This window comes from Antedon bifida, chromosome 11 (assembly GCF_963402885.1).
Source record: "Antedon bifida chromosome 11, ecAntBifi1.1, whole genome shotgun sequence".
Taxonomy (NCBI): Eukaryota; Metazoa; Echinodermata; class Crinoidea; order Comatulida; family Antedonidae; genus Antedon; species Antedon bifida.
This window is the reverse complement of record NC_136236.1, coordinates 7,432,336-7,447,384: the sequence shown is the minus strand read 5'-3', so window position 1 is coordinate 7,447,384 and position 15,049 is coordinate 7,432,336. Positions and strand designations below refer to the sequence as shown.

General features: G+C 33.0%; 2 protein-coding genes across 2 annotated transcripts; both read right to left on the bottom strand.

The window, feature by feature from the left end:
* Positions 1-1,787: 1,787 nt before the first annotated feature.
* Positions 1,788-2,404, bottom strand: LOC144856290 (histone H2B, gonadal-like). The gene has a single exon (XM_078714245.1). It carries the CDS (start codon positions 2,290-2,292, stop codon positions 1,924-1,926), a length of 369 nt encoding a protein of 122 aa, XP_078570371.1. The 5' UTR covers positions 2,293-2,404; the 3' UTR covers positions 1,788-1,923.
* Positions 2,405-6,618: 4,214 nt separating this feature from the next.
* On the bottom strand, positions 6,619-7,029 carry LOC144855519 (histone H3). Its single transcript, XM_078713405.1, has one exon. The coding sequence runs from the start codon at positions 7,027-7,029 to the stop codon at positions 6,619-6,621; it is 411 nt and encodes a 136-aa protein (XP_078569531.1).
* Between the last annotated feature and the right edge of the window lie 8,020 nt (positions 7,030-15,049).

The window sequence follows — 15,049 nt, the reverse complement described above, 5'->3', positions numbered from 1 at the left end:
ACAAAATAATGAAATTGGCAACAAATTATAAATATTTTTTAATAAAAAATGTTAATATAACAAAGTCATTATTATATACTTAAACACCGAATAGAAATTAAAAAATATATTTCAATTTTTCTGTTTAGTTTTGAGTCAATAATATCAGTGAATTGAACACAACTGTACTTATCTCATCCACTTTTTGACTAAATATTATATTCGGGATATTTCTATTTAATTGGGTACAACTTGGGCACCAAATACATTTCCAAAGCTTGGAACTTCTTTCTAGTTGTTTTTTTCTTATTTAATACTTTATTTTTATTGAGATTTTTTTCTCCAGATCTTTGGATTTAATATATGTTATAATGTTAGTCAACATTATTTAGTAAGTCGGGTTCTTACAACCAAAAATCTGTTCTGAATACAGTATTAAGATTTAGGTTTATAGATTTTTTTTTTTAAATACGTTGAATAAGATAATCAAAGTAGTTTAATGGTTAGGACATCGCATCGTCCTTTTCTCATTCTCACAGATTTCCTCATCTTTATCGTTGCAATTAATTTATCAAACAATTTATAAAAACTATGTTGATCGATTATATTGTAAGTGTAACTTTTCACCAGGTTCACCGATACAGTATTTTAGATAAGTTTTTATAAAGACACTTAAAGATCATGGAGTTGGTACACCTACTCAAATCCAGACTCATTAAATAAGTTCTACTATTTAGTACATTTCCGATTTAACACATGATCTGCCATTTAATACCATACTTTTCGGAGGTCTGACATTTAGGAATGACACATTAGATGGAAACAGAAAACTATATTCGTTAAAGAAACTATACACAAAAATAAAGGATTCAAAATAGATTTTGTGGATTAAATCTATTCTTAAAAAATGACAAAACAGCAGCAACAGCAAGTTAGAAAATAGGCAAACTTCAAATCAAACTTTTTATTATATTATTATTATAGACAAATCATGGAAAGACAAATGGCAACAAATCATAGAAAAAGAAATGGCAGTTAAAGATGTATGTCCCTTGAAACACAAAAAAAATGAAGGTCAAAATATTCTAAATTTAAATTAGCCATATCAAAGTAATATTAAAGTTATTCACTTTAAGTCAAAAATTCGAGCCAAAAGCAACAAGTTTACGTAATTAACAGGTAAATTAGTTTGATTACATTTCGTCTGGAAAATCGTCGCGAACGAAAGTAAACAAAGATTTCAAACCACGATACGCATTATGCATGATGCTAATTAGGATTGTTTACAACTCATCACGATTGAGAAGGTGTTTTCACACAGATCGTGAGGAAGTTTTATGATTATGCATACAGAGTAGCCAAACAAGCGCGTTTCATTATGGGATATGTTTTGATCGAAAACTTTGACTGGAAGTCAAAGTAATTTTTTTAACAAAAAAACGTCTGTATTTCAGTTAAATGATTTTTTTTTCCGACAAATTTTTGGTGATAGTTAATAACTATTATGATACTTCAAAATGACCCACCTTTTTTCGAAATTTGTTATTTTTTATTTTTTTGGAATTAGTCAAAGGGACAATACATCTTTAATATTAGGTATGCCTTATTGGTGAAAAAAACTGTATATATAAAAAGAATAGATATTAATAATTCCGAATAGGATTGTATTTCAAAATATTGTAGATATAACAAAATTCTATTTTAAGTCAATCATTTTTTAATTTGAAAAAATATATATATTATATACTGTGTATATATAGATATGACAGTAGTACTGTTGTATTGTATTTCTAATCTTTAGGCTGGTATATTTTGCAAATCCAACAATAATATAATTACGAAAAAATAAATCACGAAAATGAAATACAAGCTAATAAAATCTCTTTTGGGACATGTGGTGGCTCTGAAAAGAGCCGTTTGGTTTGAGATTCAGCAAAATGATGTTTACTTGGAGCTGGTGTATTTGGTGACAGCCTTGGTACCCTCAGAGACGGCATGCTTAGCCAATTCACCAGGAAGCAATAGACGGACAGCAGTCTGGACTTCCCTGCTAGTGATGGTAGATTTCTTGTTGTAGTGAGCAAGACGAGATGCTTCTCCTGCAATACGTTCGAAGATGTCGTTGACGAAACTGTTCATGATTCCCATGGCTCTGCTGGAGATACCAGTGTCTGGGTGAACTTGCTTCAACACCTTGTAGATGTAGATGCTGTAGCTTTCCTTTCGCTTACGTTTTCTCTTCTTGTCAGTAGCTCTTACAGCTTTAGCCTTACCGGCTTTCTTGGCAGCTTTTCCTGAAGTTTTTGGTGGCATGATTTTAGTAACTACGACACGAGTAAAGTAATCAAGTGAAGATTTCAATATCGCCCAGTGTATTTATTGACTGTGGTATGCAAATGAGGTTTTCCAGTTAGGTTCGCCTGTCGACGGTTTTCATTGGTTGTTGATTGCGCGCAATTTATTGAATGTACAACAAAGGCTTATTCATTCTTTCTTTGTTAACATTTGGAGGGAAGAAGACAAGTAAACACCTATCCTTTTATTTGTATGCATGCTTTATTTTGTACCTACCACCAATACAATGGTGTACTTTACGAACACAAAAGGTAGGATAACAACTGAAAACGTACCTCATAATGTGAACTATTTGGTGTATATTGTAATACATAATCTGATGTCTTGTCTTTACATAACATAAATACAGTACAAGTGGTTTTTCAATATTATAAAATATCAAACTGAAAAAATAATTATTTTTTTATGTAACAAAAATGTTTTTCGTAAATCGTTTTTAATAATGTATGAACACAGCCAGTAAATTTATTTTATTCCTATCTGGAATAGTAAATGCGCGTGTTTAATAAAATGGTGTGGTACATCATTCATTTATCTGTAAGAAAATGTAATTCTCATTGGGTTCTCATCCTGAATACTGTGTTTTCACAAGGCAAATAATTTTACCGAATGAAATAAGGATTAGCCTTTTAATGTATACTGAATACACTACAGTGATATTATAAGGTATGTTTAATTTATTTATGTTATTATATTCCTGATGATGATCAAATAAAAGTCGAAATGTTGAATCATGGCTTGGTTATTTTGAGTCAGTTTTATACTACAGTATATACTACAGTACTGTATATATTATTTTAAAACTTTATCAGTGCATCTATTGGCTTTTTAAAACAAAAAAAAATGTTATTTTCTTCTCTTTTGTGAATATTTGATGATAATGGAAAACTATATTGGTTAGTAAGGCAAGCAAACTTCTTGGTTTTGTTTCAAGATGTAGTAAAGCAATGTCTTGGATGGCAATGCTAAATCTTTACAAAGCACTAATACTACCTGTTGTGACTTACTGTTGTTGTATGTGGGCACCTACTGAAATATCTCATATGTATAGACTTGAAAGGGTTCAGAGAAAGGCCACTAGAATAATTATGTACAGAAAAGAAGGAAATTGGGACACTTCATATTTATATAGGTTAAAGACCCTAAATATTTTAAGTATTGAAAATATATTGTAAGTGTATAGACTCACATTAGGTTTTAAAATAATGCATGGCCTCTGTCCATCATCCTTTAATGAGTTTGTGAGAGGTGTGAAGGGCGGTTAATACATTGGAAGGCAAAGACCAATACATTTTTAAATTCATCGTTTGTTATTTTCCCTAGATTATGGGAGCAACTTCCCAATGAAATTAAACAAGGTGCTACAATTTCAGACTTTAAAGCCCAACTCACCAAACATTTGATCTCAAAATATTAAGTTGTAATTGTTTATTCAATGCAGATTATTTTTAATTGGTATATCTCATTATAACTTTGTTTTGACTTAATTTGTGCTACTAAGGCTATGTTCAGACCCATGGCGTTAGACCGTTTTAGCGTACAACGTTACTAACAAGGTCACACTACAAACCGCAGAGAAAAAAATGAGGTGTTCAGACCCATAGCGTAGGATTATCGTTACAACGGAAGTGCGTCATTCAGGTTGTTTCTAGTTGCATATTCATGTGCTCTTACCCACGTGTTTTCATCATTATTTCCACTGTATATATAATAGGCCTAGATCTCAGCCCTACAACTTTGAAAAAACTTGCCGTAAATAAAACATACCTCAGCATTTATTTAAGAAAAATATAGTAAATTTCTGTTTCTATTGTTATATTTTGTAGTAAAAAACATTTTCCCCAGGCTCTGGTGTTACGAAAATAAAGCAGGCCTCCTAATGATATGAAGATGGAGATTGTGTTAACCAGTCAGTTAAAAAACCCTTAACTTGCTAATAAAAATGACACAGCTCCCCTTGTTTGTTTACTGAATTTTTTTAGGAGTTAAGGGGTTTTCAGCATTAAACTTGTCCAGTCTAGTTTGCCTTGTATATGAATGAGTGACTTGATGTCCCACCACGCTAGTTTTTAGCTTGAATGAAATGCGTGAATGGCTCTTAGCTAGGCCTAGGCGGGGACGGGATCGTAGTCACTATGTTTAAATACAAGGTGCATTTATTTATGTCATTTGTTAGAAAATATAATGGTAATCAATTGATACATGTAGTTTGTAGCCTAGTTTTTTTTAACAGTTGTATTTGTAGCCTAGTTAGGCCTTATTTATTCTGGCCTTTTTGTTGTTGAAATCCATTTCTCACACGACGATACAAGATGTCAGCCTAGGTCAAACCTTGTTTCACGTCATAACAGGAAACGTTCTGATTGGATACAACGTTGACTTACAGTAGCGTCGTACGCTAAAACGGTACTATCAACCGTTTTCCACTACAACGCTACAACCGTTGTACAACGCGTTGTACGCTAATCCCCAACTGTTCAGACACACATTCTTTTAGCGTCGTACGCTAAAACGGTCTAACGCCATGGGTCTGAACAGGGCCTTAGGCCCTGTTCAGACCCATGGCGTTAGACCGTTTTAGCGTACGACGCTAAAAGAATGTGTGTCTGAACAGTTGGGGATTAGCGTACAACGCGTTGTACAACGGTTGTAACGTTGTAGTGGAAAACGGTTGATAGTACCGTTTTAGCGTACGACGCTACTATAAGTCAACGTTGTATCCAATCAGAACGTTTCCTGTTATGACGCGAAACAAGGTTTGACCTAGGCTGACATCTTGTATCGTCAATGTGTGAGAGATGGATTTCAACAACAAAAAGGCCAGAATAAATAAGGCCTAACTAGGCTATAAATACAACTGTAGGCTACAAACTACATGTATCAACTGATTACCATTATATTTTCTAACAAATGACATAAATAAATGCACCTTGTATTTAAACATGGTGACTACGATCCCTTCCCTACCTTCCCTTTAGGCCTAGCTAAGAGCCATTCACGCATTTCATTCAAGCTAAAAACTAGCGTGGTGGGACATCAAGTCACTCATATTGTATACAAGGCAGACTAGACTGGACAAGTTTAATGCTGAAAACCCCCTAACTCCTAAAAAAATCAGTAAACAAACAAGGGGAGCTGTGTCTTTTTTATTAGCAAGTTAAGGGGTTTTTTTTTAACTGACTGGTCTGTACTAATCACAATCAATTTATTCCACCCATGTGGTTAACACAATCTCCATCTTCATCATTAGGAGGCCTGCTTTATTTTCGTAACACAAGAGCCTGGGGAAAATGTTTTTTACTACAAAATAAAACAATAGAAACAGAAATTTGGCTTTACTATATTTTTCTTTTTTAAATAAATGCTGAGGTGTGTTTTATTTACGGCAAATTTTGTCATAATTGTAGGGCTGAGATCTAGGCCTATATACAGTGGAAATAACGATGAAAACACGTGGGTAAGAGTACATGAATATGCAACTAGAAACCACCTGAGTGACGCACTTCCGTTGTAACGATAATCGTACGCTATGGGTCTGAACACCTCATTTTTTTCTCTGCGGTTTGTAATGTGACCTTGCTAGTAACGTTGTACGCTAAAACGGTCTAACGCCATGGGTCTGAACATAGCCTTAGTAAGAGCAGTTTTCTGTTTGGGCTCATGCCTATTACTTGCTCCTGGCAAGATGAATTGTAAAATGTACTTTATGAACTTTTGTCGAATAAATATTATTATTATTATTATTAAAGGAACTATACACAAAAAATAAAGGATTAATAAAATATTAAATAGATTTTATAGATTATTTTAAGTCAATTGCTCAAAAATGGGAACAAACAAAACATGGCGAACTTTTATCATTGACAGATGCTGCAGTCCTAGAAAGGCCATCAGCCTTCATTACAAAGTTCAAATTCATTTCGCTTTAACTGTACTTATGTGTAAACTGACTTTGGGGTTGAGTCAACCAGCTCAGCTACAGTGAGTGATTTTAGACCGAATAAATAACGAAATGAAATCGAGTTATAATTTATATAGACAAATCATGGGAAAAGAAAGTGCAATTAGTAAGAATACTAATACTGTATAGGTATGTAGTGTATTTTTACCTGTTTTTCATATTAGATTATAATGTAGGCCTACATTTTATACTAAGATTTACTTAATTAATGTATGTATATTGCATATTATAAGAAACACAAAATATAAAGTAGACAAGTGCTAATTTCATCTCTTTTGAACACATGGTGGCTCTGAAAAGAGCCTTTTGGTTTGAGAATTGTCTTATGCACGTTCACCACGGATACGGCGGGCAAGTTGGATGTCCTTTGGCATGATGGTAACACGTTTGGCGTGGATGGCACACAAGTTGGTATCTTCGAAAAGTCCAACTAGGTATGCTTCGCTAGCTTCTTGAAGAGCCATGACAGCTGAGCTCTGGAAACGAAGATCTGTCTTGAAATCTTGGGCGATTTCGCGGACAAGACGTTGGAATGGGAGCTTTCGGATAAGAAGCTCAGTGCTCTTCTGGTAACGACGGATCTCACGAAGAGCGACGGTTCCAGGCCTGTAACGATGAGGCTTCTTTACTCCACCGGTGGCTGGTGCACTCTTTCGTGCTGCCTTGGTGGCAAGTTGTTTTCGGGGAGCTTTTCCTCCGGTAGATTTACGTGCAGTTTGCTTAGTACGAGCCATCTTTATTTTTCAACTAATGAAATTGATATCAAAGTTGTTTAAATTCGTGCGTTTATAAGGACCTATGTGTTCAAGGTAATTAAATACAAGCAATACGATTGGCTAAATGGAAACTTATGTTCCTTTGTTATTCAAACAGGAATCAAGTGATTGGCTAAATTGTACAGTTTAGAACACGTCCGCAGTTGTGTTTTCAATGTGGCGAGAGTTCCACAAAACTAGTGTCTGATTAACAGATTAAAAAAACGAATTCTATTGGTTAAAATATGTGGCTAAGAACACGTCCGGAGTTCACGAAGATATTGCGCCTGTTACGAGATGTTCAACCGGTTTTCAGCTATTAAAAACAATTATCGTAGGAGGAGATAGGAAAATGCGAAGCATCCTCGTATTATTGTGTGCAGGTATTTTTTAAGAGGACATCCTTTAGACAGTGTATACTACGGTCGGAAAACACCCCTATTTGGGGCTAATCGTTCAACCTAAATTCGTTTTAATTGTCAATTAGTTATCTAACTCAATTTAATTAGTAAACAGGGTTACATCTGGTGGTTTAAATCAGTACCGAGATTCTAACCAACTTTATATACCATCGAGTAAACATTCTAGAAATAACTCGCGATTTACCGAATTTTGCCCTTACGTAAATTTATATATAGATTATTTTAGTTTAGTATCGTCAAATGTTTAATTATGATTATTAAACAACAGCGTTTAGATCAACAACGTTTGGTTCAACCTTTAAAAAAAAGTGTTGGTCTCTTTGGACTACATTATGAAGCTAGTGAAATTATACACTTTCTACCAAATAATTAGGCCTATTCTTAACAAATAAATTAACATAAAATACATTTTTAATCAAAAGTTAATGAAATTCAAACAAATGCTCTAAAAAATATCATGATGCTTATTTTTCCTAATAAAAATATGTAGAAATGAATAGAATATTACTAAAAGTTGATCCCAAAGATAAAAACACTTCATGTTGGTTAGTGACAAGTGAAAATCATTCAATGGTGTCCTTGCTGGCATCAGACCAATAAAGTGTGAATGTACTGGTATCATACTCGACAGCGACAGGTTGGGTTAATCCGACATTCTGAATAACTGATGCTAAAAATAAACTTGCGTTGTCACTGCAACTAATGTTTGTCTTATATATTCCAGGAGGATTCGGGTTGACTACAACCATAACATCACCTGTATTATTAAAATATAAAGAAAAAAACGTTTAATTGAACACCTAAATGAGCCATAAGAATAACAAAATTATACATTAATACCCTAATTATTATTCTACTAAATATTAATTATTGGGATAAAATTCTTTGCTGATTCATAAATAAACGCATGAACAAATCAAATCCAATATATACTTAACAAGTTTTAAAAATATATTCTATCGTATTTTTTGTTCTTGAATGTTATATTGTAAAGAGTTTAACTTAGTTAAGTATAATAATTATATTTTAGAGATACCATCTTGCCTGTTGGTTCAGCTAGAAGGGTTACCCTCTCTAACTAAAGAGAAAATATATAAATAAAAAGAAAAACATCCGAAGGCAGATCTCTAGGAAATTAGTAAAAGCATTCACTCCACGGTTATATTAATAAGTCTCTTGTAAGCATTGTTCAGTTCCACTATCACAATATTAAAATAACTGTAGTTACGCCTTAAGTGTCTTTCACACCTGAAAATCACCTCTCAAGTTTTCGTCTTCACGATGCGCTTTGCGCTGCTCATGTCGTGCCAATATTTCGATATGCGTACATGTGGTAGATTGTATAATGCTTTAGGAAAAAATATTTAATATTATATCTAGTTATCGATATATTTGAATAATTTACCGTCACCAGTGTGTGAACGAATAACAAGAACCACAAGGAAAATTACAATGTCAATGTTGTAAATAAATTGTGATTATTAAAAATGTTTAATAATGTTATAATACTTAATTCCGGAAAACATTGTTTAAAATAATAACAGTAGCGAAGTAATTCATATTCAATTCGTACAATACACAGTAGCCTACTTTGAAGAACATAAACATCAAGGTTATTTAGACCAAACGTCTTTGTATTAACTTTTTAAAATTCTTAAAATGTGTATGTCCTATTAAAGCAAAATATAATGGAATTAATGAAAAAACGAAATACAAAGATTTAAAAATGTTATTGATGAAGTTTATCAAATTGTGATGACATTAAGAATTAACAAAAATGTGATAAACAATTGTGATTTTATGTGATGACATGAAAGATAATAAGAATGTGAATAAAAGTGGTGTTTACGCCACAAAAGAGAACAAAAAAACATCAAGTTTCTTCCTAAATGTAGAAGCAATTAGTCAGAGATACCGGTCTTTACATTTACAGCATTGGTAAATACTAAAATATATTAATAACATACCTTTACATAAATGTAGAAGTACAGAAAGAAAAAAACAGACGAATTTCCAATAGGCCATTTTTTAAAACAATTTAACTACACAGTCTGTTAATAAACAATGTTCAATTACGTCGTCAAGAACGAATATGCTGTATATCACACGGTCGCAATATTATAACTAACGCTATCTCGTTGCGATTTGTTAATAATAACGCTATATTCATTAAAATTAATTTAATACATAATTAAGTACTTTATATTCACATATAAACACCGATCGAGCTAATCTGACAAAGCACGCATCATTTTGTTTAATCATTCAACAGGTAGAAATAGCATTCGTTCGATATATATTGCATTAGAAAAAAATCATGAAAAGCTTTTCTTCAATACCCCAAGGACAGCGCGCGTTTATTGTTGTAAGATTGCAAACAGTAATCCTCTGTAATAGACCATCTCTTTGTCGATCGAACTAATTCAACATAGCATTCGTTCGATGTATAATGCTTTATAAAATAATACCTTATTCATTTGTTTTATTGTTATTGATTGAGTGAAGTGAAAATAGTCTATACAGGCTATATATATATATATTTATGAAATGTATTATTTGAAACTCGTACTTTCTTTTTTAATACCTTATTGATTTGTTTTATTGTTATTGCTTGAAATAAAGAAAATAAATGTTTACGTTGAATTGAAAAAAAAAAATAATTAAAACTCATCTTCAAGACCCCAAGGACAGCGCGCGTTTATTATTCGCGTGGACGCGACTCTATAGTTCACTATGTCGGTCGGTCTGTCTGTCGGTCCGGTATCACTATGCATTGTAGCACGCGACTTAATGGCTGTTGGCCTTGTTGTTTAAGCATGAAGATTGCAAACAGCAATCATCTGCAATAGACCATCTCTTTGATGATCGAGCTAATTTTGCAAAGCGCGTATCATTTTGTTTAAGCATTCAACAGGTAGAAATAGCATTTGTTCGATATATAATGCTTTAGAAAAAAAATTTATGAAAAGGTCATTTTCAATATCCCAAGGACGACAGCGCGCGTTTATTGTTTGAAGATTGCAAAAATCAATCCTCTGCAATAGATTTTGTTTAAAGATGTATTGTCCCCCAAAAACATGAAAAATGAAGATTAATTAAATCAGACTTTGAGTATGTTATTTTGTAGTTTTAATAAAGTTAATCACTTCCATAGAAAAAAAAACGAAAAAAAAAAATGTTTTCACTTATAAAATGACAAAATAAATGGTAAAATTCAACCAAAAATCCACTGGCTGGCAGCCAATTTGACCATTTTTTGCTTTAAATTACATTTTTTTCAGGTAAATACCTTTTTTTTCGATCCAATTTTTGGTCAAAGTGGATAACTATTATGTTACATTAAAATGGAATATTCAACAAAACTTTTTTTGAGAATTATTTTTTCAGGGGGACAATACATCTTTAAGCATTCAACAGGTAGACGGCGTTTCTATAATACATAACTTGCCGTTTAGACGATAGCATTCGTTCGATGTATAATCATATGGGACATTAAACATTTATGAAAAGTATAACTTCAACCCAAGGATAACAGCCCGCTTCATTGTTAAGCATTGAGGTAGACTATTAGTATTTAATACGGGTTAGAATTAATGTTCATGTTAATGTATGTGTGTATAATAGGAAAATAACAATGAGGTATGAATTTATTTTAAATCATTTCTAGGTTAAAAATAGCCATAACGCTAGTATTAAAATTAATTTTATACACATTGGCGGACTAATTAAGTACTTTAAATGCACATGAACACAACACAATTGTACTTGTATTTGACGTTCACTCGACTCAATTTTTTCAATCCATGTCAGTCTGCATATAGAGTTGGTCACAGTACTGAAACTGCCCTCATCAAAATTCATAATGATATTGTCTGTGCCTTGGATCGAAAGCGTGCTGTTGCACTTGTTATGCTAGACCTTTCATCTGCTTTCGACACTGTTGATCATAACATCCTTCTTTGTCGTCTTTCAGATTACTATGGAGTGTCTAATAGTGCTTTAGATTGGTTTCGATCTTACTGGCCGGACCCAGTGCGTACAAATCAATGATACTAGATCTGCTCCTAAGAACCTTGGATGCGGAGATCCTTGGGCCCTTGCTTTTTTCTCTGTATATTTTCCCTCTCACTGAAATTATTAAAGAATACAATTTACACTACCATCTATATGCTGATGACTTACAGCTATAAACTAAACGACTTGAAATTTGTCTCTCTAAAATATCATCCAACATGCTTTTGCTTAACAATTCTAAAGCCGAATTTATCATTTTTTCCACCAAACACATACGTTCCAAATTCAATATTTCATCGATTTCTTTTAATTCCTGTACAATTTTTCCATCACCTTTTGTTAAAAATCTTGGGGTTTATTTTGATGGATTATTATCCTTCAACAAACATATAAGTCATGTTACAAAAACTACTAACTTCCATCTACGTAACATTGCTCGCATTCGAAAGTATATGTCAAAGTGTACTGCCTCTACATTAATAAATGCCTCTGTCACTTCTCGCCTTGATTATTGCAACTCTCTTTTTTTTGCCCTACCGAAATCTTTAATGAATCGACTTCAACGTCTCCAGAACACTGCTGCATGCATTCTAACTCTTACTAGAAGATCCTCACACATATCTCCTATTATATATAACCTCCATTGGCTACCTATTGACTCCCGTATAAAATATAAGATCCTTTTACTAACATTTAAAGCGCTACTTCTTAAACAACCGACTTATCTCCGTGATCTTCTTCCCTCCTACACCCCTCCTGCTTGTCTTCGTTCGGCTGATCAAACCTACTACTTGTTCCTAGAATTAACACCAAATCTTATGGAGAAAAGTCTTTTATGTTCTCTGCTGCTTCTCTTTGGAATTGTCTCCCTCGTCATTTTACTAAATCAACTTCTATTGCTATTTTAAAAAAAGAACTTAAAACGCATCTTTTTAACATCCAATATAAGCGCCTTTGATTTTTATTTCGGTTTAGTTGATTCTGGCGCTATACAAATACCTAAATTATTATTATATTATTATTATTTTTCTTCTTCAATTTGTTCACCTACTACAGCATTGAAGTCTCCCATCAGAATAATATCCTCATCCCTACAACTATCTAGTAAGCTTTCTCTTCTTCTTCACTATTTGTTGTAGGCATATACACTTGTATAACCACTAGATTAACAGGAAGTGCTTCAATTTTGATCATCATTAGTCTTTCATTTATACATTTAATTTCTATAACTTTCTTTCCAAACTCTTTATCTAAGAGGATTCCAACTCCATGCTGTCCTTGTTTATCATCACCAGTCTAAATCCTTAAACATCTATATCTCCATACTTAGCTAGTCTTGTTTCACAAAGACCTAATATGTTAAGATTCTCCCTTTCCATTTCCATCTTGACATTTTCTTTTTTCCATGTCTTAATAGTGTTTGCACATTCCATTCCAATCTTAGTATGAGGTTTTCACTGGTTAACATATACATTGGCGGACTAATTAAGTACTTTATATGCACATAAACACAACAACATTGTACTTGTAGTTGATAACACACACAAGTAAACTTTTATAATATGTTATTGTCTTCAAAAAAATACAGAATAAATACATTAATTAACTTACAACATACCATTGAATTAAGGAATAGAAGGATATGCATCAGTTTGAGATCAAAGATTCCATGTCTCTAACCGACAGAGCGCGGACCGCCTCCAATGTTACAAAATAAACACAGTTTAATTAACCGTCGTAACAACGAAACGGTCGCGTGCCTAATATATGTTTACCGTACATGCTCATCAACCTTTAACCTTGTTGGCTATGCTTTCGCACGCACTTATCTTGGTGGCATGATTAATATTTTATATTTTAGCACTAGCTGCTATGGCGACGAACAAAACTTTATGCGACGAATTTAATTATTACTTTTCTGAATTCAAATTAAACGATCTCCTAGAAATATTACAAGATTATTAATCAATGTAATTACAAGATTAAAATACAAATTGTTTGTAAATTGTAGTACCCTTTGGGTTTAAAAAACATTAATTTGCCAATGTTCGAAATCTGCCGCGATTGATCTTAAAGTAGCACTGTAGTAGCCCTACCTCTGAGACAACAACTAGTTGTTGTCTCAGCCTACATGTAAAATTACAAAATCAGCAAGGATACTAGGCCCAAGTCTTCTAGGCTTACTAGTAAACCCTAAGCTTTGCCGACATTGATATAGGCCTAGGTAGGCCTATCGGTAGGCTAATTTTAAGTGTAGTAGCTACAACGTGTAACCATGATCTATATACTCATTGTTTTCTACTTCTTGTGGGAATAATAATACAGTAATAGACAAGGTACTTTTATGCTTCGTTTGTTCATGGTTAAGTTTGCCTTGCGTCTACTTTTCAAAACGAGTGCTAGAAAGTAGTAGAGTCAGTGCTGACGTATCGCAGCTATACATAGCCTTGGCTTGGCCTACCTTTTATTTTATTCAAATAACAGGAATCTATTTAGATGAATGATGAAAGGTTAAATATCAACTCGGCTGTCACCTGTACCTATATAACCTTTCATCATTCACATCATGCCATTATTTGTACCATTACACTTATAAATATTCATCATTTGGTTGTACTTGCGCACAGTGATAATAAATAGGATTTAGTTTTGGCACTGTGCGCTACTATACCCATTTTGGTTGTATTAAAGCACAGTGATAATAATAATAGGATATAGTTTAGCACTGATGTGCGCTACATTAACCATTTTCGTTGTACTTGCAATGCGCACAGTGATAATAAATATGACTTAGTTTAGAACTGTGCGCTACTGTACCCATTAAAGATATGTTGTAGAAAAAAAGTAATTTAAAATTAAACGTTTCTTTTGTCTTTTCATAAGTGAAATAATTATATTTGTTGATTTTTAACTTTATTAAAACTGTAAAATGACCTTTTTGGACCAATTGTCCCATAAGGCTACAGGATGTTCTCTTTAACAAGTTCTTTTTCTAACTTTAGCTTTAGCTTCATTTCATGATCTCTAGCATGATCTCTTTCTTTCTCCACTGTGCGCATCAAGTTGTTTTGTTACTCGAGAAATAACATTTTCGACGCCCGGATCAGTGGTCATGAGATGGTATTTCAAATCCACGCGTCGTCATTGGTCAAATTATTTATTTCTTTGTGTTGCGTCGTATTGGGAACCTGGCTTTGTATATAAGTTATTTTGTTTGCAGCGTCCAGAAAGGGTTTTCCAGATAGGTATATACAAAAAAAGAACATGCATATTGATTGTCAGGAAAATCGGTATATCGGTGACGTCATAAAAGCTTATTATATTTTTATTCTTAGTTATATTTATCTTCATGGGCGAAAATATTAAATAACACCGCCCTCAGTGTCATTATCTGCAATTTGCCATGTATAATTTTATGGTGTTTGCTTACATAAACATCTTCAGCTTCATGTTAAAGACTAAAATATGTACGCGCATGTAAGTGTATAATGTATGTACATAATAGAAAAAAAAAACACCTACAATGACTGTTTTTTCGACAACTTTATTTAAGCGTTAAATTA